The sequence below is a fragment of the Polyodon spathula genome, chromosome 20 (assembly GCF_017654505.1).
Source record: "Polyodon spathula isolate WHYD16114869_AA chromosome 20, ASM1765450v1, whole genome shotgun sequence".
Classification (NCBI taxonomy): Eukaryota; Metazoa; Chordata; class Actinopteri; order Acipenseriformes; family Polyodontidae; genus Polyodon; species Polyodon spathula.
Genome location: NC_054553.1, coordinates 12,166,680 through 12,192,641, shown reverse-complemented (window position 1 = coordinate 12,192,641; position 25,962 = coordinate 12,166,680). Strand labels below are relative to the sequence as shown.

Sequence of the window (25,962 nt, the reverse complement as noted above, 5' to 3'; positions counted from 1 at the left end):
AAATAAACCTGACATTACTCAAATAATGATGGGGCCACTAAGAGTAGATGAGGAAGTCAATCCAATCCTGCCAGACACTGTATTTGATCTCATCTCCAATGACATAGTGGCATTCACGTTGGATCAGATCCTGAGTGTTCTTCTGCTTTCTGATAAGTTATTTAGTGTCTTGCCTCGGAAAAATAAAACTGTTTCAGAAATGCATGAAGTGGATATAAAACGCAGTGTTCCTAAAGAGGTGCTGTGTGGCATTGAATCATCACTTTTTACCATTTTGTCACAGAAAGCATCTATGTCTTTACAACCAATGAGCAACCTCAGCTTGTTTAGTAAAGAGCTTGTGCAAACTGTGCTTCAAGAAGTAAGCCATAAATCTAGTATACTTGTTCAGAATAGAAAGGCAGGGATTAAAGGAGAAAAAGATTACTGGGGTGGAGAACATAAGACATCTGCTAAAATGGATGATCAAGATTTAGTCAATTTAGTTGTAGAGAGACTTCAGCCTACATTGCCACTGATATTTAGTGTAGAGCAGCCTGATACTAAAAACAATTTCACCACAGCTGAAGAAACTTCCTTAGATGTAGATGAGAGGGCTAACAATGTTTTGCAAGCATTTGATGCAGTGCTTACTCCTGACATGATAGCATCTATAACAGCAGAAATAAAGCTAAAAATTTTACCAGCATTGTCAAACTACTTATTTAAATGCCAACAGAATGATGACAGAGCAGATGGCAATATTAATGACTGGGATTCCTGCATAGAGCTTGTAACAGAAGACATTATCTGGTTTATAATTGAAAACCTCAAGGAATCTCTGAGTATCTCCCAATTTATGGATGGTACATTTGCAGTCCCGAGCAAAGCTTCCATTTCACAGCAAGAACTGGCCAAATCTCTCTCCATGGAAAGAGTCTTAGACATTTGCAAAAGTGTCTCACGTTCTTTGTCAGATAAATCTTTGGACATATTTGGACAGGCCCAGAGTCGTTCACAAATGTGCTTGCTTTCTGCTGAGGTTGTCAAGTGCGTCATTGAGGGTCTTGTGAAAGGCGCCAATGATGAAAGCAAAGAATCTAACAAAGAGTTATCTAGGAAACCACCTAAAGTTGAAAGCAAAAGTACAGTTCATAACAGTGGTTGCAATGAGAAAATAAATATGTCACCACAAAGACATACAAAGCTGTTGCCAGAAATAGAGAAGGAGCCGTACGTGTGCCAGTTCAGTAAAAAAACACCCTTGGAATATAGTGCACCTGAATCCAGAGAAACATTTGTGAAGGGATCTTTGAGTCAAGTTAAGAAAGCATCAGGATCTGAGGATAAGAGAGAAAAAAAGCAATCTAAAATCAAATCAAAAACCCAATCAGAGGCCAGTTCACTGAGTCACCAAAATATTAAGTTTATTCCTTCAGTTGGGCTGAGACAGAATTTACCATTAAAGGCTTCAACTGCGTCTTCTAAAATGTCAGTTTCATCTGAATTGGTAGAAAAAATTATAACTAGGTTGCTGCTGAAAATATATCCCAAATTGTTAAAGACGGAAGCTTTTCCAAACAAGCAGGACAGATTGTCCAAATCAGAGCTCACTCAGCTTGCAGTGAGTCTCGTTGATTCTGTTCTAATGGAGTTGGCAAAAGTCCAAGGAGTTCGGATAGGCAAACCAGAGGAGGAATGCAACCTTCTTCATCAACCACATATTGTTGACAAAGTTGTCCAAACTGTTCACTTAGACTTGATGGAAAAAGCAGGCTCCCAGCTAGACTTACAAAAAGCAGTGTCCTCCAGGAGCCAGACACTGATCCAAAGAATTAATCATTCTTTGGTCAGAGAAATTTCAAATCTACATCTTAGGGCAAGTGAGTCTTCAGCCCCATCTCCTCTGTCCTTCACTAATACAGACCCTGCGGATGTCATTCAGGGTGGTGATTTCGGGTGCCCTACCAGTCAAAGTGAACTGGGAATATTTGTGACTCCCTCCTCTAGTGTATGTAAAGTGTCTTCTAAAATGCTAAAAGAAATGATTGCTAGGCTAATACTGAAAATATACCCTGATTTTTCAAAGGTGGAAACCTTCCCAAACAGCCAGAAAAGACAGGAGCTCATTCAACTTATTGTGAACCTCGATGATTCTGTTCGAATGGAGTTATCTAAAATTCAAGGGGTAGTTATAGAAAACAAGGCAGAAGAAAGCAACCTGTCTTACCAACCTGATAGTATTAAAAAAATTGTCAAGACCGTGCACTGGGACTTGATGCTAAAACTGGGTTCCCAAGCAGCCTTACAAAAAGCAGTGTCCTCCAGAAGCCATGCAGTGATCCAAAGTATAACCAGTTCTATGATCAGAGAGATTCCAATTATAGAGCTTTTAGCTAGTGAGTCTTCAACTCCATCTCCTCAGTCCTTAGTTATGCAAACCAGCAGTACTGATCAGAGTAGAAGGAGTCCTAATGTTTCTGCGAGTGACCAAAGTGAACTTGGAAAATCTTTGGTCCTCGTTTCTAATGTGTGTCAAGATAAGAAAGCATCAGGATCTTGGAATAAGACAGAAAGAAAGCACTCTAAAATAAAATCCAAAACACAATCAGAGGCCAGCTTACCCAGTCACCAAAACATTAAGTCTATTCCTTCAATTGGTCTGAGACAGAATTCACCATTAAAGGCTTCAACTGCATCTTCTAACATGTGTGTGTCATCTGAATTGGTAGAAGAAATTATAACTAGGTTGCTGCTGAAAATATATCCCAAATTGTTAAAGGCAGAAGGCTTTCCAAACAAGCAGGAAATATTGTCTAAATCAGAGCTCACAAGGCTTGCAGTGAATCTCATTAATTCTGTTCTAATGGAGTTGGTAAAAGTGCAAGGGGTTTGGATAGGCAAACCAGAGGAGGAATGCAACCTACTTCATCAACCACATATTGTAGACAAAGTTGTCCAAACTGTTCACTTGGACTTGATGGAAAAAGCAGGCTCCCAGCTAGACTTACAAAAAGCAGTGGCCTCCAGGAGCCAGACACTGGTCCAACGAATAAATCATTCTTTGGTTAAAGAAATTTTAAATCTACATCTTATGGCCAGTGATCCTTCAACCCCATCTCCTCAATCCTCAGTTACACAAACCAGCAGTGCTGTTCAGAGTAGGAGTGATATTGTTTCTGCGAGTGACCAAAGTGAACTTTTAAAATCTTTGGTTCCCTGTTCTAATCTGAGGAAAGTGTCTTCTGAGATGATTGAAGATATTATAACTAGGCTGCTGCTGAAAATAAACCCTGATATTTCAAAGTCAAAAGGCTTCCCAAACAGGCAGGAACAATTGTCAGGGCTCAGACAACTTGCTGGGAATCTCATTGATTCTGTGCTATCTGAGTTGTCAAAATGGATAACGGTAGGAAAACAAGAGGAAGAAAGTAACCCCTTTTATCAATGGAATTATGTTTATAAAGTTGTTAACTCTGTTCATAAGGACTTGGTGCAAATAACTGGCTCCCAGCTAGCGTTACAGAAAGCAGTAGCCTGTGGGAGCCAGACACTTGTCCAAAGCATATCCAGTTTTGTTGTCAGAGAAATCTCAAATCTACAGCTTCTAGAAAGTGAACCTTCCTATTGGACCTCCATTAATACAGACACCGGCAGTGTTCTCCAGGATTTTTCAAAGCCCTGTAACAAAATGAAAGGTGTTTCTTTAATGCGATCTGGATTTGCTGAACCACACACTACCTCTTATCCAACAACTTTTATATCTTCTGAAATAGTAAAAGAAATAACAGTCAAACTTCTGTGGAATATTTGCCCTGTTAATTCAAACAGAGAAAAAGATAGTGAGCTGGCTACAACACTAGTTAATTATGTGGTAACAAAACTTGCCAGGGCACAAGAGGGAGTTACTACATATAACCCGCTGATGAACAGAACAGTCCTTACTCCCATTGAGGTTGTTGAGAAAGTTGTGGATTCTGTCTACTCTGAGATGCTGCTGGTGTCTGGCTCCCAGCTAAATCTACAGAAAAATGTGGTCAATGAAAGCCAGGCATTAGCTCAAAGATTATCCAGATCTGTGTTCAGAGAATTATCAGTGCTTATGCAAACAGAACAAATACCTTTTGAAACTCTATTTACTCTTCCAGTAGGCTTAACCAAGAGCCTTGCCTCATCAAAAGAAATTAGTAAGTCAAAGTCTGTGTCACCTAATAGAAAAACTGTTGGGGTTCCACCTTGCTCATTCACAAGTGCTGCTGCAGAGGATTTAGTAGTCAACAAGAAAGACACAGTGGATGATCATAGTTCCATGGGATGTGTGCAAGACCTTGGTGTGGTTGTTTCTGATGACAGTGTTTGTGATCTAGATTCAAAGCCTTGTGGGGATCCAAAAATTAAGATACTTCCCTTTGTAGTTGACAAACCAATCCAGATTGACCCCCGGATCATATCTGAGCGCTTAAAAGTTCTTTCAATCCAAACTGAACCTCTGGAAACCGTACAGAAGCAGTGCATGGTTGAGACAGGTCCTGGTTCATCAGGAAGACTGGATATTACGCAGAGAGAGGTATGTTTATAGTAAACAAACAAAACTCAAACAAAACTTAAAATGCTTTTTTCGTGCGATTGATTTTACATCAGTTCACATATTATAGCTAAGCAAGTCCATGCTATTGCTAATCAAACTTTTCAAATTTGCTACTTATTTTACCTTAACTACTTCCTTTTTTTCATGCCACCTTTGTATTAATTTCCATAATATCAAGCTGTTGTTGCCCTGTTGAAATAATTAATTAATCTTATTATATATATATATATATATATATATATATATATATATATATATATATATATATATATAAATATATATATATATATAATATAAACATTAATACTATTTGAATTTTGTAATGCATCAGTCAAAGTTTCCCCCATCCCTTTTCTTCTGTCTCTTTGGGATATCGCCATGCCATCCTACACGAAAAGGTAAGTGGTTCCCCATTCCCCCAATTTATATATTGTACCAGTTGGGGCAAGAACAATCTTGCTAGCCCTAGAGAAAGCAGTAGAGATTTACCTGGGAGCTTTCTTGGACTGCTGCATTAAGAACTGGTAGAATTTGTATTCCCCACTAGTCCCAAATATATATTTGCCAAAAAGCACAGGAGACGTTAATGGTCTTTGTGCTCTAATGAGCTACTATACAACCAATGTAATATTATCAGGAGACGGTCCCTATGGACTCACATAAAGTTCTTGCCAGGACATTTAATGTGTTAATCAGTGGTTGGTCACTTAACAGGAATTATATATAAATGGGCTCTTTCTTTATTGACAGCTGGTGTGCAGAAATTCGTTTTTTAATCTAAAGGGCATAAGGGACAAACAGGACCTCATCATTCGATTAGTGGCACGTGACTTCTTCCAGTCAAAGAAAGATGACAGTGAAGTGGATGAGCAGAGCCCACTTCACTTGAACAGTGACCTGAGTGACAGCACGGTTCAGACAGAAGAAAGTGACGCAGTGGACCTTTCCATAGAGAAGCAGCGTTACAAGCAGCTAAAGCAAGAAAAAAAGAGAAGTAGCCTTATAAACCTCTATGCTGATACCAGAACTAATTCCAAGTCATCTATAGAAGAAGGAGAAAAACTGAACGTCAAAGTCTCAAGATCTGTGTCTTTCGATTTCTACAGAGGGGACATCTATCGTTATTCAAAAGCAAAGCGATTAACTAAAGGGGGTATTCTAGGTATGCCCTATGGCAAGAGTGTGAAAGAGCCACTGTCGAGTGAGGAGGCCAGTCGAACGACCTCAGAATGTTCCAAAGTAAGTCTGGTAAAGTATACTATTTGGATGATTTGCTTGTTTGACTATCTATTCCCATTCGGCTATGAATTTGAATGATGTGGCGGTATGCTTTAAACATGCGCACAATTTTTAAAGCAGCTCCCTAACTGTAACCTCTTTCGGGTTAGGGATTAACCAACAGAACTGTGCCCAGACTGCACAACTGGAGAAGCAGTAACTATTTAAAATGATTGAATTACACTTTTCTGAAAGTAATTAGTTTTTGAAGATCTACAGTACTTGTTCTTGAGACGATGTTACTGCCCTTATACAAATTTACCACAGTATTATTGCACAGTATTTCTTAAGTTTTATCATGCTTCTCCTATTGCTTTTGCATTTGCCATAGTTTACCCTGGTTTGCCATGTTTATTAATATGCTTTATTACACTTTGCTATGCTTTTACTGTGGTAAATTTTTATATGGGTAGACCAAAATTTGTTTTGTAAAACAGGTAGAGAGAAGACAGTTATGACATTATGCTATTTATCGACCTTCTAAGTGTTAGGAGAGCTTTGTGAAGCTTGCCCCAGGTATATGTGTGTTAGGTCAGCTTCAGCAGGGAATCGACCATCTGTCCTTCACAATCCCAATACCCTACAAACTGGCTGATGTTTTTTGAGTTTAATTAATATATTTAATTTTTTTAAATGAATTATAGAGTTCTGAAAAGGCCCTAGAAGATAGCATGATCTATAAAAATGAATATGTGGACACTGTGGACACTGTAGACAGGTATTTATTGCAAAACTGTTTAGCCCATGCTGTGCTTCAGTATTTTCCCCCTACAGTAATCAAAGTTTATAAAAATAAAAAAAGCATTATTTGATCTGATCCAAAAAAGCCACAAATGCCATTTAAATATGTATTTTACCACTCTCTTATCATGTTATTATTTTTGCTATCACTTGATTGCAAGAATTGTATTCTACTGAGAATCTCTTCTTTTTAATGCTGGACTTTTTTTTTTTTCAATGTAGAAACGATAAGGATTTTGCCCTTGAGGAATTTTATAAGACAAATAAACACTTTCCTGCCACTGATGAAGAAGGTATTCTTTCTTTCTTTCTTTCTTTTTTTTTAATTGCTTAAAGTACATTTGAAAATTCCATTTCTTTGTAGGTAAACGTTTTGGAGGGTGGCGAAAAACTCACAAGATGGGGCCTGAATCAAATTCTGAGGTATAGATGTTTAATATAACAGTAGATGAGTTTGTTTGTAGGTTGAAGATAACAATGTATGTATGTATGTTTTATGCTGTGTTCATACCTCATATATATATAATATATATATATATATATATAAATTAATAAATACAATCTGTATCTTCAAGCAGGATATCTAAATATACTGTAAAACTTCAAATACTTGCCGGTCTCCAATGCTCGCTGGGTCTCTAATGAGCTCCGGGTTATGAATAATAATATAATGCGTGTCATACTGAATGTTCTAGCCAATGCACACACATGGCTGTACAGCGAGCTTATTTTTAATCATTTATTTTAAAAGGTACACATAATGCATACAGTTTTTTTTATGACATTATTCATTTTAAAACCAGTTTTTTTGAGCGTCATGAAAGTAAGTAAAATGCAAACTTGTTTTCTGATATTAACAGTTGCCTTTTAGTGTATTTGTACGTGTTTTTTTTTTTTTTTTTTTGTATTACTAGTATTTCGTGCATTTGAGTCTTACAATGAATATTCGTATTTTGCTCCTTTTCCAGCATTCTTATTTATCAATGTACACGTTATAAAAACAAATTAGTTTTAGTTTTGTGATAAAACTGGTGCGTGTATTGATTTTATTGTTAATCTTTAAACAGTTTGAAGCATTTTTGAGTGTGATATGGGCCAACAGTATGAACTTATTTTTCGTATTAACAGTATTTCATATGGTTGTTTTGCAATGAAGATCGTTGCTGGTTAATTTTTTATCGATTGTCCATGTTTAACAATGTACACGTTTTGAGGGTGAACAATAAATAAATATGTGTTAGTAAAGATGATACTTATTTATTTTATTAATTTTAAAACCATGTTTGTTTTTTTACTGTGCTGCAAGCCTGCCTTAATACACGCTTGTGTTCCGATAATTACAGGGCTGTCTTTAGTGGGTTTTACTGTTTTTATTATTATTACAATGCAAACTGTTATTACCCACTGACACAACCTTTAATGACGTTGCTGGAATGTTGTAATTTATGTTGTTTCTATAATGTTGTGTGCTGGCAGCCTTTTCATGATTGCTTCTGAAGTATTTGCAGATGTTAGTGATCTTACATAATAAACACTGAGTCTCAAATAGTTGCCGGTCTCCTATAGGCACCAGGGCTACTGGCAAAAATTGTAAATAAATGCTGGGTTGTTTATTAAATGTTTTATGGTAACTAAATTCACATTTATATCTTCATTGAAACTAGCTCCTGGGTCTATTCAATTTGTTTAAACAATCTTATGGAGGTACTGTGGCTTGAATGATCTGTGTTACTTTTAAATCAAAACATACACTAAAAAGATCATATGCACAGTTTAAAAGTGTTGGTACAAAGCAGGTATGCCACTGTTTTTATCACTTTTGAACTAATATATTGTTAGTTTCATAAACAGCAAGTACAACATGCATCCCAATTAAATGCACTTGTATCATCATTTATTGAATGAGCAGTGAAAATGAATTGTGTTAAGTGTAATATTTACTGTGTATGTGCAGACTCCAGTTGTAGAAGAACCAGCGAAGGTTCAGTTTCCTTACAATCTGGCCTTAATGTCAGGTGAGTTTAAACAAGAATGACATCCCCTTTACTATAATAGCGTATTGTTAATGCTAACATTCAAAAGGTGTTTTAGAATCCTTTGTGACTGAATTTGATATGTTATTCAGAGGAGATTTTTCTGTTTTCTTAGTGCTTGCACCAGTTTGTTATAGTTTCTTGAATGTGCTTGATGGACTTCCAGTACTGAGTAATCAGCATTCTGTCTTGATTTCCTCTGCTTAGTAGAACAGTTTGTGTGTGAAATAAGAATAACATTTACTTGAAAACTTCTATGGCAAAATACTCTATTTTCTAATTTCAGCTGAATCTCGTTGTCCTGTATACAATTCAAACAAGCTGAATACCCAAAGACCAACTATGTTATCCAAAATATCTGCTTCTGTAGCCAAACTATTCCGCCCTTGAAACCAGTGATTTCCTTCTCTTGACCAAATTAAAGAATGAAGATCAGAAGAACAGAAATGGCATAGTATGTCCTTGGAAGATACATTTCTGAAATAAACATATGAATACATTGACTGTCTGTTGTATGACCATCATGAGTAGCAGTTTATTAGAGGGGCCTTTCACCCCTCCTGTACCAGTTGTCAAGTTAGATTAAGGATTCTTATTACTATACAGCTGTAATCGATGCTTAATTAAATGAAGAAGAAAATCAAAAAAACGTATTACTACAGCAAGTCAACAAGTGGGTCTTAATTTGGTGTGTCCATTCCTTATTATGAAAAAGTACAAAATAATCTAAAATTACAGTATACAGTTTAAGTTTACCTGGATTCAGTTTTGTGTACTCAATAATGCAATTCCGCCATGTAGAAAGTTTCTATCTCATATTGCTCCATATGAAAAAAACATTCTGTACTGATGAGAGCAGTGGATACATGATAGGCATGCTAATACTTCATAAAATCTGCCACACTGTTTCTTCCTTGTTTAGTTTTTTTTTTATACCTTGGTTCAGTTTATTCCCAAATAAAGAGGGGAATAACTAAAATTGAATGTTATACCTGACAAGATGAGTGTCATTATTTCTCTTTGGGCCTGGTGAAGGGCTTAAGTTTTACTATGTGATTTCTAACAGTTCTCACCATAACTAGTTAGCCACATGTTAATTCTGGGTTTGGCCCGCTGACCATCTTTCTTTTTGTCCTTTTCCCACAAGGAATCAGAAGCTTTATTTGAATGTGATTATCTTTTTACAGAGGTCCAAGTGATCTGTCAAAAAACAAAATGCATAGTTACAAAAATAAAAGAAATAAATAAATTGTTGTGTTGGCTGTATTGATCCAGAGATGAAAAAGAAGAAATTATGTTAATAATCTTTATTTTTATAAAATGTCTTTGTGGCAAAGTGCCCGCCCCTGTGTGTATTTTGTGTTGTATGTTGTGTGTTAATGTTGGTGTATAGTCATTGGTACACAGGTTATAAACAGTCCTGTGTAACACAAGTGTTTAAAATGTATATTTGTATGTAGGCACGAGGATTGCACAGCACTTCACATGCAAGTAAAAAGTAATAATATGTGAGCGTGGGGAATTGCACTTTATTAATTCACGTGCAGTTGTACCGAGACTCCAATTGAATGACTGATTAGCAATCGAGTCTCGGTACAGCTGCATAAAAGCAGCATGTTTTCACTCACTCGGGGTTGTGTGTTCGTTGAGTGGAGAACGGGATTGGAGACGAAGGTAATTGTAATAATAATAGTAATCAAATAGAAGCTCACCATGTTTTGTCTGTATAGTCCTTTTTGTTTCATCTCTTTGTTTTGGCTACCAGTGCTGTGTCTTGTGTTTTGTTTGTCATGCAACCTTTTATTTTCTGTCTGTCTGTGCACTATTAAATGCTGAGCGAGTCCATTCGCTCAGCTCCACCAAACTCCACCTCTTTGTTTATTTCCTGGTTCCTGTTTCTGATCTGACGTCCCCCACTTCAGCCGTCTTTGTGACAGCCTTTCATAGTGGACCACCATCACAAAGTGCTTTACAAGATACGAGACTAGGGTGTGTGAACTATGCATCAGTTGCAGAGTCACTTACAACAACGTCTCATCCTAAAGACAGAGCACATGGAGGTTAAGTGATTTGCTCAGGGTTACACAGTGAGTCAGTGGCTGAGCTGGGATTTAAACCAGGGACCTCCTGGATATAAGCCTGTTTCTTTAACCACTGGACCACATAGCCTCTTAAAGTAGTTTGAAGAAACTGAGTTGTTCAATGACAATAATATGTTTTATTTTGAATAAAGTAGTTGGTATAGCAAATTATTTATGCAGAAGCTTTTAATAATAAAGATATTTACCCCATACATTGTGAACTCTTTTTAAGATTAACCACTGTGATGTTGATGTTTTTAATTAGTTCCTTCTGTCATATTATCATCTCTCTCTATGTTATTTTACGTATTATATTGAATTGAGAGTGACTCACAATTCACTTGATCTTTCTTACTTTAATTGCGTCTTGGGTCTCAGAAAATAATCCCTGAAAATCTTATAATATAATTAAGGTTGTTACCAAAGACATCGTCCAATCGTCCAACTATCAAAAATGAGAAAACAACAAATGTGTATACTTTATGTTCAAACATACTAGTGATTTAAAAAATGTGTTATCAAAATAAAGAAATGTTGTAATTATATTAAAATAAGTGGGAATGTCGGATAAACCATTAAAGGTAAATTTCAGCACCCTGGACAGCAACTTGATCAGATTCTAACCCTGCAGGGACGTGAAAAGTCCTTTAAACTGATACCAGGTAGGTGACAGAAATTACTGTCTCATTGTGAATGGGGTTCAGAATGGGGTTGTGTGTAGCATCCCGGGTGGTCATTACATTCTCATAACACACAGTACCCCATGCACTGTTCTCTATTTACAGCATGTGAAAAATAAACACAATTTAGCATATTGATTATTGCATAATGGTGCATCGTTGTAATGCACCTTGCCCAGCTGGTACAGCCCTAGGCTGGTTTAATTCTTACCTCCACGAGAGACAGCATTTTTCCTCTCTTGACAGTTTCAAATTACAACATACCAGCCCAGCTATGATAGGAGTTTTTTTTTAAATTTTGCCATTCTGCCAGTCTGACATTCTTTAGTTTTTTTTTAAACACATTTCAAAAACTTTATTTTGTTTTTTGTAAGGTTTATGTACATTTATTATATAGATGCATTAAAGGTTTAAAGTTATGTTTTCTGGTGTTGCCTAATCACTTCTGGGTCTACTACTGGGTTGGTTTCTTCTGGTGTTCCTCAGGGCTCCGTATTAGGATCTATCCTATTTACCATATATTTGCTTCCGATAGGTCAAATTTTTTCGAAGTCTATGCCGATGATACCCATATTTATCTGCAAACCACACCTGATATCGACTTGGCTGTTTCTGTGCTCACTAATTGTATTGCTGACATCAATTTCTGGATGCAACAAAACTTTCTGCAGAACTTCAGTGACAAGACTGAAGTTATGCAATTAGGTACTCTGCATCAACTGTGTAAATCCAGTTGTCAAAACATGATTACTGCTGGGCTACTATTACAGTAGTTACAGTTAGTAGTTTGTATTTAATTCTGTATAGGTCATGAGTTTTGTTTTATTGCTACTTGTCTTCCCTTGCTTTGTTAAGCGCCTTGTGATAATCCTTTATGAAATGCGCTATATAAAAAATAAAGATTATTATTATTATTATTATTATTATTATTATTATTATTATTATTATTATTATTATTATTATTATTATTATATTACTTTGACTCAGTATAAACCCATTTATATTGCAAACACATTGTACTGGTGATGGCCTTGCTTGCTTCCTCTCCCCTTTAACTTCCTCTGTTACAGATTATAGCCCCGTTTAATGTGTTTCCATGGTCTGAACCCCATTCTCAATTAGCTCTCAGTTCCTTTGATTGCAGGGCTAATGAAGGTATCAGCCACAATTTTTTTCTCAACATTATCAGAAAAGCCAGCATTAGTGTTGAGAGTCTAAATCTTAAACTTTGTTTGAAAAATTGGGATCAATTGAACATGGTGGAATGATGGATAAGCATGTTTGCATTTAACAAATACAGCACTTGAGAATGCTAAAATATTATTATTATATATTATTATTATTATTATTATTATTATTATTATTAAATGAATCTTAATATGTATATGTTTATAAAAGTGGGAGGTCACCCTTTTTTGTGCTCCCCAGCTAGTGAACAAAAAAACCCCCAAAAAACAGTTTATTGTCTTTTTCTTTTGTTCTATCCATGCAAGTGCAGGAGGGACAGCCCTTGCTTTCTTCTTTGTGTTTATTTTATTTTCTTCTTTTAAACACACTTAATTTCTTTTCACTTTATTTTTACTTAAAAGGCATTTGTTTTTCATTGCGGCAATCGGGCTGTCTAATTTCATAATTCACCTTTCCTATAGCCTGAATCACTTCATATGGCCCCTGCCACTTAGCACATAGCTTGGATTCTAAGGAGGGAAGCAGCAGCATTACCTTGTATCCAGGTCAAAATGTTTGAATAAATACATTTTTGTTGTAATGCTGCTGTTGGTGCAGAGCCGATTTGAGATTGTCTTGGGCCAAACGACCAAACAAATCTAGGCTATCAATAAGTAGGAGCACATGCTGAACTACATTTTTGGACAAGCCTTTGTGCTCCTCCCACCCCTCTCTCAACAAATTGAAGATGCCACGAGGCTGTCGGTCGTACAAGAGCTTGAAGGGGGAGAACCCAGTCAAATTCTGTGGCACCTTTCTCACTGCAAAAGAAGGTAGGAAAGAAGCGATGCCCAATGTTTTTGCTCCTGATTTACAAACTGTCTCAGCATCGACTTCAAAGTGTCCTACCAAACCGTCCGTCTGTGGATGATAAACAGACATCCTGATGGGACTTATTTTTAGTATTTGTATACTTGCTGTAACGTGTTGGACAAGAAGTTAGTTCCATGATCAGTCAAAATCTCCTTGGGGATCCCTACTCTTGCCATAATATCCAGTAATTCTTTGGCTATCGCAGCAGCACTAGTGGACCTCAATGGAACTGCCTCCGTGTATCACATTGCATAATCTACCACCACTAATATATGTGTATACCTGGAGTTAGAAGGTAGCAAAGGGCCGACTATGTCCATTGCGATGCTTTCAAGAAAACTCAACCTGGCGCTACTCGCTGGCAGTCTGGGCATGTGGCTACATATTTTGACACATCTTTATGACATCCTACCCAATAAAATCGAGCCAATATCCGCTCCCTTGTCTTGTCAGCTCCGAGGTGCCCCGCAAAAGGGATATTATGCGCCAGCCTTATGACCTCCAGCCGACAAGATGAGGGAACCAACAACTGTGTTACTGGCTGTCCTGTGCCCGTGGCAAGGTTTACTCTATACAGTAATTACCCCTTGATAATCAAATGTGGAAATGCTAGCGCCTCAGCGCCTTCAACGTCCTTACCTTCAATAGACCAGACCTGTCCCCAAGTGTGCACTAGTGAGGGGTTGTTATTTTGGCCCCACACTATGTCCGTGCTTGAGTGCCACATGTCCAGCATATTGAGAGGGGCGGGAGTAACATCTGCCCTTGATGGCCCAGTAACCTCGCCCTCGGTCACACTGCATTCAGACCCCCATTGACTGGCGTTTGTTACCATTATAGGAGGCTCCCACCAGCCCCCAGCCTTGTCTCATTAATGCTCCCTCCCATTTCCGCATCCTTCTCTCTTTATTTGTTTTTCTTGGGCGGAACAGAGTAGAAAACATTTCAGTTTGAAAGGGAAAAACATTACCAATCATTTCCCTTTCTTTTTCTGCCACATTTATGTGTGTGTGGTTGGGACTGCCATTAATTTCACCAATTCTTTATAGTTTGGCCAGACTCAACCTAGAATTACTGGATGTGGTAGCCTTTCCGCCACCCCAACTACCAGGTGATGTTTTAATGGACCAACCGATAAGTATACTTTGACTGTAGGGTATGTTGCGGTTTGACCCGCAACCAAAAGTTCAGTTTTATCACCCACACAAAACACAAAGACATAGACACAGTTTCTAAGACGTGTGAATTAAGTGTAGGGGAAAGTGAAGTGCTGGTGTCTGGGTTTAATGCTGGCCTGTGGCTGCAGCTCCAGATCGTGCTAGTAATCTTGAAAACAGATGAAACAAACAAACAACGTTTAAAAGACTGATTAACAGAACACTCATTTTGTGAAGGATTCCTATAAAATGTCCTATATGATTTCCTATGGGATTTTTTCACCAGGGTTATATTTTAATGTGTAATTAAATATTTATATTTAGTATCTGTACAAGGTACACAGTATTTGAGACAGTTCAGGTTTTCATGAACAAAAAATGTCTCAGAGACAGAACATTTGTTAATGTTATTAAAGTTGTACCATATTGATCAAAATATATAAACTTTCCTAAAACTTCATATTAATTTTCAATATATATGTATGAATATAACAACATACCTGTGATTCCCAGTTAGCTGTCTTATGTCTATTATGGCTGCCTTGTCAGCTTGTCTGTCAGAAGTGACAGGGGGTGACAGGGAGACAAGACTAGGAGGAGCCACGGGAATTAATTCGTTTTTATTTTTTAATCGTAACACACACACACACACACACACACACACACATTTCATCTTGATTTTTATAAATAACACAGGGAGTGTGAAGGTTTAAGATATGAAGTACGAACAAAAAAAGTTTGCCCTCTCAGCATCCTGGTTCACAAAAAGGCACTGATTTAATTGTGATCAATTAATCTCTAAAACTAACATTCTTAACATCCCCATGAAATACCCATAATTTATTTTCTGTATTTTAAAGGTCCTGCCCATATGTTTTTCTTCAGTTTGAGTTTTGATCTATATCAGTGAACAAGTCCTCTGAAATATCCTCACTTCTAATTGGCTACCAAGCACCAATGACATCATCGACTCAGTATAAACCGGTCTTAGTTATAAACTAACAAAGTATTGTCTTAAGTATGTGTGGTGCACCTGAAATAAGAGAGTGTTAGTTATAAACTAACTAGTAACAACTAAGGACTTAGTAGAGACTTTAAGTTCTAACTTAGGAATGAACTTACGCATGACTGGAGAAACCCAGCCCAGGAGAGGAGACAATCAAGGATACCAACTGTCCAGTCAGCTATGTTAGAATAAAGAGGTGACAAATTCTCTATAACACAATATATTCTAGTGTTGCTTCCTGGTACCCAATCACTATCTGTGCTGTAGGTCAAATTCACTCCAGTGGTCTAACTAACCATGTGACTGGAAGTGATTAGGCAACACCAGAAAACATAACTTTAAACCTTTAATGCATCTATATAATAAATGTACATAAACCTTACATAAAACAAAATAAAGTTTTCGAAATGTGTTTAAAAAAAAAACTAAAGAATGTCAGACTGGCAGAATGGCAAAATTTAAAAAAAAACTCCTATCATAGCTGGGCTGGTATGTTGTAATTTAGTAATGCTCTGGCTCAAGACTTGGCACAATCTAAATGAATTCCCTGAAGAAAGGAGCTGTTTTCCTGTAATTGTAAGACTGATCGGGAGGAGATTACACTGTTATGCCCATATATAACCAAAAGAGCACAACTCCTTTAATTAGGAACTATTGGGAATTAAAGCATGGACATCATGACACAATGGGGCATATATTTCACAAAACTAGAACCAAAACCAAAGTACTATAATTCAAGGCCTCTTGTTAGAGAGCAGTATATACTGTACTGCCTGTCTATCCAGCTCCTTTAGAAGCTGACATTCTCTGTAATTCAACATCATGTTATGGTCCAGACCACATCCCTATTGAATTGAATGGTGTGATGCTCTCTATTCTGTCTTGTCAGTAATTATCAATGTAAATCTGACTGCGTAGTCTGGCTTGAAGTCATGTGATTTTTCTTTCCTAAGATTATAATTAAGCATTTTTTTGTAGATACGCACAGGTCCTGTGGGTATGGTACATCTACACTACAGTAAAATCTATGTTTATATTATGGCAAAAGTAACATTTTAATTACAATCATTGAATAACAGGGTGTACTTCTATTGTATGTGCTGTAATAGAGGTGTTCAGATAGTTTGAAATTTGTTTACACTCCCTGTAAACCAGCACACTGTATAAAGATGTTTAAAGCACCGCTGTGTCTCTTTAGGTAGCCTCTGAAGCATGCCTGGTAAACCACAGTAACCCAGACTGCATTGGTCCCTGTGTCACTGAGTTTATAAGGCAAGGTAAATGTCCCAGAAGAGAACTGCTGATAGGTCTAATGAAACTGGTGAAAGTTATGGGAAGCTATGTCTGAAAGGCATCGTTATATACAAACAATAACCCAGGACCTGAAGTAAGGTAGTGAGCAAGCTTTATTGACCAAAATATTGGACAGGATATAAAGTAAAGAAGTGCTCCTATACTAAGTTTAAAATGCCATGGCCAAAATAAAATCATTTAATTTCTACAGGTGAATTTAAAAACTACACGATTATAACCACCATCAGAAATATAGGTCTTCAATTATGAATTTGCCCTTTATATTTGCCCAGAGCACTGCCTTCTGAAGTCGACAGGACTTATTACACCTTTCCACCAGCAGAGGTCAGTGTTACAAAGAGGCTAAAGCACCTCAGCAAAGGTATTATTTTTCATCCATGCATTTTCTGATCTTTCACTCAGCTCCAGTAACATTTTCACTTCCTCATCATTGTTTAGTTCAACTTGTAGATTTTCTTATCTTTGAAATATGTGTGATATTAAACAGGTATTAAGATAAATATTAAATGTAGATGGTCTAAAGCACCAATGTAAGTTCCTCCAGGTTTTATAGATATCATTAAATAATTAACTAATGAAGAGCTGGAAAGAGTTTAAACGGGTGTAACCCAGTAACTGAGGCTACAGGCGGAACAAAGACCAGGAGGGCTCCGGACCTCGAGGACTGGAATTGTGCTCCTCTGATATAAAGTATGAAAAAAACTTTTAAGATGAAATCATTTTTAGATCAGATTTCATTAGAAGCTTTTGTGATTGGCAAGGAAAATTATAACATCAGAATAGTGAATTATGACTTTGTGATGTCACAACAGTGAATTATGAATTGTCTTCGAATCAGTCCTGCTGTAATTGAAGATACTAATCATGAATTTGATAAAACAAACCAAACAGAATAACGAGGAACCACTATACGATAGTATCCATTGTACAAGTGCTCAACAGATTCAGTCGATAACATTTTACTGGTTGATTCGTGTGTGTGTGTGTGATAATGTGTGGGCTGTCTTTGTGGCCAGGTCTTACTTGTAAAAGAGATTCATGTAAAATAAAAGGAAATTAAAAAGAATTGGACAGAACATTTAAAATGCATGTCAATAGGACCCCGGGCAGGTAGGATGGTACCTAAATCCTAATAAACTAACTGTAATTATATTTACAATGCATTGTGAGACTTAAATAATGCATTTGCGATTGAGAAAACAGAGAAGTTACTAAATAACAATAAACAAGTCGCCTAATGATTTACAGATTGAAACAGAGAGACCTGCTCCACTTCAGACACTGTGGGAATGGGCTCTGCCTCTGATTATGGGAACTTGAACTAGAATAGAAAGAGCAATGTGAAATAAAACAGTGCCAGCTACGACACGAAACACTGATAAATAAATGCCTGTTGCCATTTCTGTTTGTTTTAGTTTGGTTAAAGATAAAAATGTGCCATTATCTGCCTGATGGTACTTGAACACAAAAACAAATCATTGTGTCCAAAAATAATGAAAGGCTGTATTTATTGGCAGGGGGAATGGCACTTTTTTTTAGCTCATGAAAAGTGGCACTGGCTACAATGTTAGAAGGCGTTGTGGATTCTGAGATGGACTCAACACAACATGAAAGTATCTGCTGTGTCAGCACCAACATATTGTCATTCGAGCCTAAAATCCATTTCTAATTATTAACCATAGACATGGGGGGCAGAGCAGAATGTAGCTTACTCATGTGAAAATTATATATCTACATGTATTTGTATATGTACAGAAATGCTGTTTTTCAGATATTACACATTTTTGTTTTGATAGTACAGATAAATGAGAAAAGGTACATACATATACAGTGCCTATAGAAAGTCTACACCCCCTTGAACTTTTTTCACAGAGGTTCATGCATTTAAATGAGGATTTTTTTCCTCTTATCTACACACCATATTCCACACTGTTAAAGGGAAAAAAAGGTTTTATTGAGAAAAAAATAATATATTAAAAACACGAAACTGAAAGATCGTAATTGGATAAGTCTCCACCCCCCTGAGTTAATAATTGGTGGAAACACCTTTGGCAGCAACTACAGCTGTGAGTCTGTTGGGATAGGTCTCTACCAACTTTGCACATCTAGAGTTTGCAGGTATCCTCTTTCGAAGCATGGATCAGAGCAATACAAAGAACATTTCAGTATTCTCAGTTTAAATGCAGTCTCTCAGTGACATCATGATTTTTCCTTAAACCAATCAGAAAAAGAGACAGATCTCTTATCACTTGGTTGATTACCCATTTGTCTTAACCCTGGCTTCAAAGCATCTGGTTCAATCCAGTTTATCTTTGCAGTTGCCAGTTTTTATAACCCTCATAAAATCAACTGTAATTTCCTAAGAAAACATGTTTTATTTCTAGTTTGTAAAGTTGTTTAACATAAAAACAATGATCCACCCTAAATGGCAAATGCCGTTCATGTTAGAACTGTACATCAAAGGAGAAGCCAACACCTATTTCAAAATGTCGTGGAGGTCAGCGTTGTCCTAGCAAGGACAAAGTAACCAGAAATATCTTTATCAAATTACTGTCTAAGTAGGAATTTAGCCAGAATCTGACTTAATTTTTAACTCATTCTGTGAGTTGTATTCTAAGACCAAAAATTAATTTATATCTAAATAAAATGTTTCAACACTCGGTCATCCAGTTTGGAGGGACGGCCTGATCTAGGCAGGGTCTTGGTGGTGCCATACACCTTCCACTTCTTAAAAATCGTCTTGACCATGCTCCAAGGGATATTCAAGGCCTTTGATACTTTTTTATACCCATCCCCTGATTTGTGCCTTTCAACAACTTTGTCCTAGAGTTCTTTTGAAACCGCTTGGGTGCTCATGGTTGAGTCTTTGCTTTGAAATGCACTACCCAGCAGAGGGAACCTACAGGAACTGGCGAATTTATCCTGAAATCACATGAATCACTACAATTTAAAACAGATGGAGGCCACTTAACTTGGTGTGTGATTTTGAAGGTGATTGGTTACACCTGAGCTAATTTAGGATTGCTATTACAAGGGGGGGTGGACACTTATCCAACCAAGCTATTTCATTTTTTATTTTTAAATAATTTTCTACAAATTTCTAGAATATTTTTTTTCACTTGGAAGTTAGGGGTAGGATGTGTAGATAAATGGATTTTTTTTTTTTTTTTAATGTATTTTAATTCCAGGCTATAAGGCAACAAAAGGTGAAAATGTTGAAAGGTGGTGTAGACTTTCTATAGGCACTGTATGTATATAACTTTTATGCTCTTTTTAGGTTTCATTTTTTTTTTTTTTTTATTTAAATAGAAATTAATATTAACAGGAACGTTTTTTTTTTCAATATAGATTTTTTGCATTGTAATAACTAAAAGTTTTAAACAGCCTATACATTAGTACAGAGCTCTCCAACCTTTTGTCTAAAAGAGTCTTACAGACTTCCAGAAAGTTTGTACAGAGCCATACAAAAGTTTAAATTACGAAAAAGATGACACTACTCAAACACTGCTTTAGTAGTTTAAAACACAGTATCAGTATGGTACATTTTGACTGTGCTTGCTCCTAAAACTACAGATTTGCCATCTTTTCGTTCTCCTTAAATATCTCAAAATAGACTTTTCAGTCATACTTTTGAGTCATACTTTTGACAACCTTGCATTAGTAGTTTCTCGTTGTCAATCTAATTAATTTAAAAAATACAGCACATAAATGATAAATATTCTCAGAACAACTTAGTCCACATCACAGAACCATTCGTCCCATGACTGAAAGTTTAAGTCAGGATTGAGGTGCGCTCACTAACGGAACTGTGAGAGGAAGCGCACGTTAAAAATAAAGGTTCTGGTAAAGCTCCCAAAAGACTTATTTAAAATGTAAAATCCATTCAAATTAAACTGTAGAACTAGAGGACACAGAAGAACCAGGAAAATACAATACAAATACACTCTATACCAATGTTTGCCAATAAACTACAACACCCACCATGGCTGGAAAGTCTCCTCAGTATGAGGAAAAACTTGATGGCCATGACATATCATCAGTATATATGGAAAAAAAGTAGAGTGTGGCATACATTGTTACATATAAATGCCTCCACTATATCCCATTCACGGGGTTATAATGAGTAAAATCTAGTTTTAAAATGCGTAACACAGATGAACAGAAGTAACCATACAAGGAATCACAGATTAGAGAAATTGAACTGTACAAACTGTCCCTTTGAGGGCAAATAAATCTGCTCAGCTCTGTTTCTAACCCCAGGGAGATCATCTTGAATCCAGTCTAGGCAAAATGAGCCCACTTCCTGCTTTACTGATAGCACTAACGGCAGCATGTAGAACGAGTCAACATTTAAATATGCTAAAAAATTCTCAGTGAAAGTAGCTGGGTCATCTTTAAATTAAAAACAAAATCCTGTAGAAATACCTCATTTCCAAACAAAACTACACAGCGTTTTACCCCAGATGAAATGACTCAAAGCCACATATTTTCATGCATGATTTTCCATGTACTAACATTGAAGAGTGGCATAAATGACACATTTCTTAAAATTTCTAAAAATAAGAAATGGGTTTTAAAGCCTTGGTTATCCCATACTTGATTTTTAAAAACTATTTTTATTCTGTAGCTCTCAGGCATATTTAAATGCCAACATTTCCCTGCATGGCAATATTTAAGGAAATATAATCAGCTTTGCAACTCTTCAAGTTTGACAGGGGCCTCTAACACCCATGGAAATGCCTCCTTCATTTTGAATTCTCCGATGTGAGTAAGATGCAGTAAAAAGCCTTTAAAGAGACAGTAGCTTCAAATGTCACTTGCTTTGTTTTTTTTGTTGTTGTTTTGTTTTGTTTTTTACTGCTTCCTTGCCTTTTTACGCTGTTTGCACATTTTAAGTGATTCTAATTGCAATTACTCCAACATTGAGTCTGTGTTAGTGAGGATTGTGTTCAGTTCTGGTCACTTCGCTATAAAAAAATATATTGCTGCTCTAGAAAGAGTGCAAAGAAGAGCGACCAGAATTATTCTGGGTTTAAAAGGCATGTCATATGCTGACAGGCTAAAGAATTGAATCTGTTCAGTCTTGAACAAAGAAGACTATGCGGCAACCTAATTCAAGTATTCAAAATTCTAAAAGGTGTTGACAATGTCAACCCAAGTGACTTTTTCGACCTGAAAAAAGAAACAAGGACCAGGGGTCACAAATGGAGATTAGACAAAGAACAGAACAGAAAATAGGAGGCACTTTTTTACACAGAGAATCGTGAGGGTCTGGAATCAACTCCCCAGTAATGTTGTTGAAGCTGACACCCTGGGATCCTTCAAGAAGCTGCTTGATGAGATTTTGGGATCAATAAGCTACTAACAACCAAACGAGCAAGATGGGCCGAATGGCCTCCTCTCGTTTGTAAACTTTCTTATGTTCTTATGTATTACCCTGTAATTAGGGTTTCTGATTTTCGGTTTTAACCAATAAAACCCGATAAAACACCCCAGAAACAAAATAAATAAATTGGTGGATAGCCAATAAACACCGGAAAGCACCAGAAAAACTGTGGAAATGGTTTACGTCGATTTACGTTGACTATACCCTTTTCCCACTTAATACAAAAATAATAATAAATACATTTCCCAGTGCTGCTGGGCAATGTCCTGCCTTCCTGACTTGTATCTATCATTGAGTCGTTCTGAATTCTTTAAACCCACCCCAATTACTGAGTAATACCACATTCTTTCATATTCATATTCAGACTCCTCTTGCGAGATTTAAACAAGATTACAATCAGCGTGGAGGCTTGTTAACAGGATTTAAAGCTGTATTACAGTTAAGATACAGAGGATTTAAAGTAGAGTTGTGGCGAAATGTACAAAAATGCCTACACACAAAAACCCCAGAAGAATGTGCCGGTGACCATCGGGATTTTTTGTGGAAGACAGCAAAGGAAAGAAGGTACTTAAGTGTGCAAGTACTGTCGATACAGATTATGTATAGTTACTACTATACATATTATAACACAAAAAAAACTCTCAAGCATTTTGAAAAGTAACCGAAAACACTAATTTCATACAGTATATCAAAAACGAAAGCCCCGAAAAAAACAATTTACATAAAACTCGAAAATATCTCAAAATAAGCACAGAAAAATAGAAATAAAACCCAATAAACAGAAGCCCTACCTATAATTCAATGTACCATTTGTTTACCCAGCAATTATGTATTTTGCACACTAGAAGGCGCTGTGTTGCCAGAAACTGGGTTTCAGAAATTATAGTTGAAATACATCTGTTCACCAGCAGGTGTCAGACGCTGATCATGTTACTATGGAAGCGGATCTATAGCAGGCCATAGGGGTTAAAAACAAATGTATTCAGGCATGGTCTGACATATATTTAGAACGTGTTTGAAATCGAATAACCACACGTTCTACTTTGATCAAAGCAACGAAGTAGATGTCAACCACTATTTCAATGCACTAGCTGTGCTATACCAAAACAGTGAGAACATTTCCCAGTCAGAAAGTTAATCGTTAAACTTCTAAAATCCATACAGCCTATTTCAAATTTATTTGCTTTACTGAATGCTTTGAGATATATAATTCCATATCATATTATGGACATATGACTTATAGGACATGGACTCAGAATAGAATCAATTAAAAAGAAGCCACTTTAATCTTAAAACTCCAAGCTGGATGTCTCAGTTTTAAGCAGAAGAGCAGCTTTACATTGAAACACAAATCCTTAGCCCTGAGCCAGGATGTACACACCCTGGAAATTAAATTAATTGAACAAAACTGGTTGAAAATGTTCAAGTTGGCTGTCGGCTGAGCCAGGCCACAAAACACAATCTTCAAGCAAAACATTCATATGACATTGAAGAGATGGAGGGAAATTCGGATATAAAATGCATTTTAGTCTACTATTGGTTAATTTTGTATAATAACTGAGACTGGAACCTGGGAACATTTAGAACCACAGACTGACCACAGATAGTGCTATAGATAGCATTCAGTAGACATCCTCTTCTCAAAAATATAGTGCCTGACACTTTTTAAAACTTAAGAAACAGAAAACAGAAAATATGTATTCTGAGAAACAGTTAACAGCCCCCACACATAGTAATGTTAAATGTGCACAGAAACCCGACCCCTTCTCTTTTAAAACTCCCATGCAGTTCATTAAGGAAACAGCTGAGCAGTCACTCTGAAGTCATAACAGCGATGATCTTGCTGAGAAGGACCAAATGTTAATCTGGAGGTGTCTTATCCAATACATTGAGAACAATAACCACTACCGCAACAGCAGTACCAATGGTGTAAAACACTAACCCAGTCAAACCTGCTTAACATTACTCCTGTTACTCTTGTAAAACTGTGCTTATTAGCACCTCATGAAAACACTCAGAATATAATGGGAGTCAATGGGGACAAACTCTCGATGATATCCCTGTGGTTATTAATACATATGAATCACATTTATCAGCTACACAGCATGATTAAAGGGATCCAGAACCCCATGCAGTGTTTACAAGAAATGCATTACTTTACTTTCGCTGTATCCTGTGTCATCCATATGCCAGCAATATATTTTTGAAAATAATCTTGTTTTGATATTTTTATTCAGACATAGGTAAATCAATTACGAGATTATTTTTATTCTGATTTTAGTCAGGAGCTTTCACCAGGAAAGTAAGAGGATTTCTCACTCTGTAACAGTGCTGCTGCTGTGATTGAAATGAGAGGTGTATTGTGGGAACAGAAAACCTCTGTTGTTGCAGGAGGGAGCATGATCTGGGTAAACTGCGACCCTTACAAGATTTTTTTTTTCTCCTGGAGAGCATGATTAAAATTGTCATAAGAGTCGGCAATATGTTAAAAAATATACAAGCACTTACCCAAACAGGACACCTAGCCCACGGACGATTTTATTTTTAGCACATTTTAGTACATTATGCACAAAATCCATAGTTTTGTTTTGTCATATGGATATCATTTCTGAATATCATTTCTAGTTGAACAAGATACTATTAACAGCACATTGCTTCTATAGTATGTACTGGGCAGGCTGGAGGAAGAGATCTGCTGTTGGTTGGACGTTTGGGGGAAAAAAAGCTTACCTGGTTAAGATAAATGTTTGGCTGCCATGTGTTGCAATTTGGTGCCAAATAACACATTTGTTTCACTAAAGTTCTATGATCTGTTTTCAAGAGTATAGTGTTGGGTGAACAAATGGAACTGTGATGGGGAGATATGTGCTGGCTAGAAGGGTGCATGCGTGATCCTGCGAGGGGACAGGGTGGGGACAAAGGGAACTGTGACGGGGGAGATATGTGCTGACTATCAGGCGCATGCGTGATCCTGCATTGGAGGGTCGGAAGCCCTATTTTGACCCGCCTGTTAATCATGGCGTTGACACAAAGGTTAAGCGAGGGTGTGTTGCTCAGACCTTTGATTGGTTGAGGGGTGGGTCTTGGGGGGACTCTCATCTGTTCTGGGTGGCCCATAGCAAGATACCATCCAGCAGAAGCTCTGGTTGTAGAACTGGAATAAACAGAAAGCTATGGACCAGGAAAAAGAAAGAAAGAATCTGCCGGTGCCTGATAAAGCTTACGTTCCCATACTGGTAAAAATACAATCCCTGGGAAGTTACTTATTTGATCTCAGGGATCTTGGCAACCCCATAAAAGTGTACTGCGGGAGCAGAATAGTGTCCTTGTACATCGTGCCTCGCAGACTAGCGGAGGCTGTGAGACCCTGCTATACACAGCACTTTTTTTTGTAGTTTTATTTATGTGTTTGTTTTTCCATTGCTGGTAGCAACCCTGAGAGTGTCAAATAATTACACACCGTGTTAATAATAAATCCTGTGTGCTGGGGTGGTGTCTCAACGACATTTCTAACTCCCGTGTAAATCAGCGAATCTCCCACACACCCTCTCACAGGAACATATAAAGTGCTGACATGGCATTATATATCTGACATTATACAGTAACGTGCAGTTACTTGTAAACTATGTAATACTACAGCCATTCTCACAGACAAACTCAATACTCTGCCTGTCTGTTT

At 37.0% G+C, this 25,962-nt stretch overlaps 1 protein-coding gene across 2 annotated transcripts; it reads left to right on the top strand.

The window, feature by feature from the left end:
- Nucleotides 1-226: 226 nt before the first annotated feature.
- LOC121295319 (fibrous sheath-interacting protein 2-like) lies at nucleotides 227-9,958 on the top strand. 2 transcript variants are annotated; one of them, XM_041219798.1, is made up of 7 exons: nucleotides 227-4,546; nucleotides 5,318-5,806; nucleotides 6,490-6,563; nucleotides 6,809-6,879; nucleotides 6,951-7,009; nucleotides 8,541-8,601; nucleotides 8,906-9,958. In XM_041219798.1, the coding sequence occupies exons 1-7, from the start codon at nucleotides 293-295 to the stop codon at nucleotides 9,007-9,009; spliced, it is 5,112 nt and encodes a 1,703-aa protein (XP_041075732.1). In that variant the 5' UTR covers nucleotides 227-292; the 3' UTR covers nucleotides 9,010-9,958. The 2 variants fall into 2 exon arrangements, with proteins under 2 accessions (XP_041075732.1, XP_041075733.1); XM_041219799.1 differs by lacking the exons at nucleotides 6,490-6,563; nucleotides 6,951-7,009; nucleotides 8,541-8,601; nucleotides 8,906-9,958 and having other exon boundaries at nucleotides 6,809-6,867.
- The last annotated feature ends 16,004 nt before the right edge of the window (nucleotides 9,959-25,962 follow it).

Excerpts from the sequence above, each read along its gene's own strand:
- LOC121295319 (XM_041219798.1), top strand. The coding sequence starts at position 293 with ATGTCTTTACAACCAATGAGCAACCTCAGCTTGTTTAGTAAAGAGCTT. Across the intron at positions 5,807-6,489 it reads CGACCTCAGAATGTTCCAAA|AGTTCTGAAAAGGCCCTAGA; the intron begins GTAAGTCTGGTA and ends AATGAATTATAG. Across the intron at positions 8,602-8,905 it reads CAATCTGGCCTTAATGTCAG|CTGAATCTCGTTGTCCTGTA; the intron begins GTGAGTTTAAAC and ends TTCTAATTTCAG.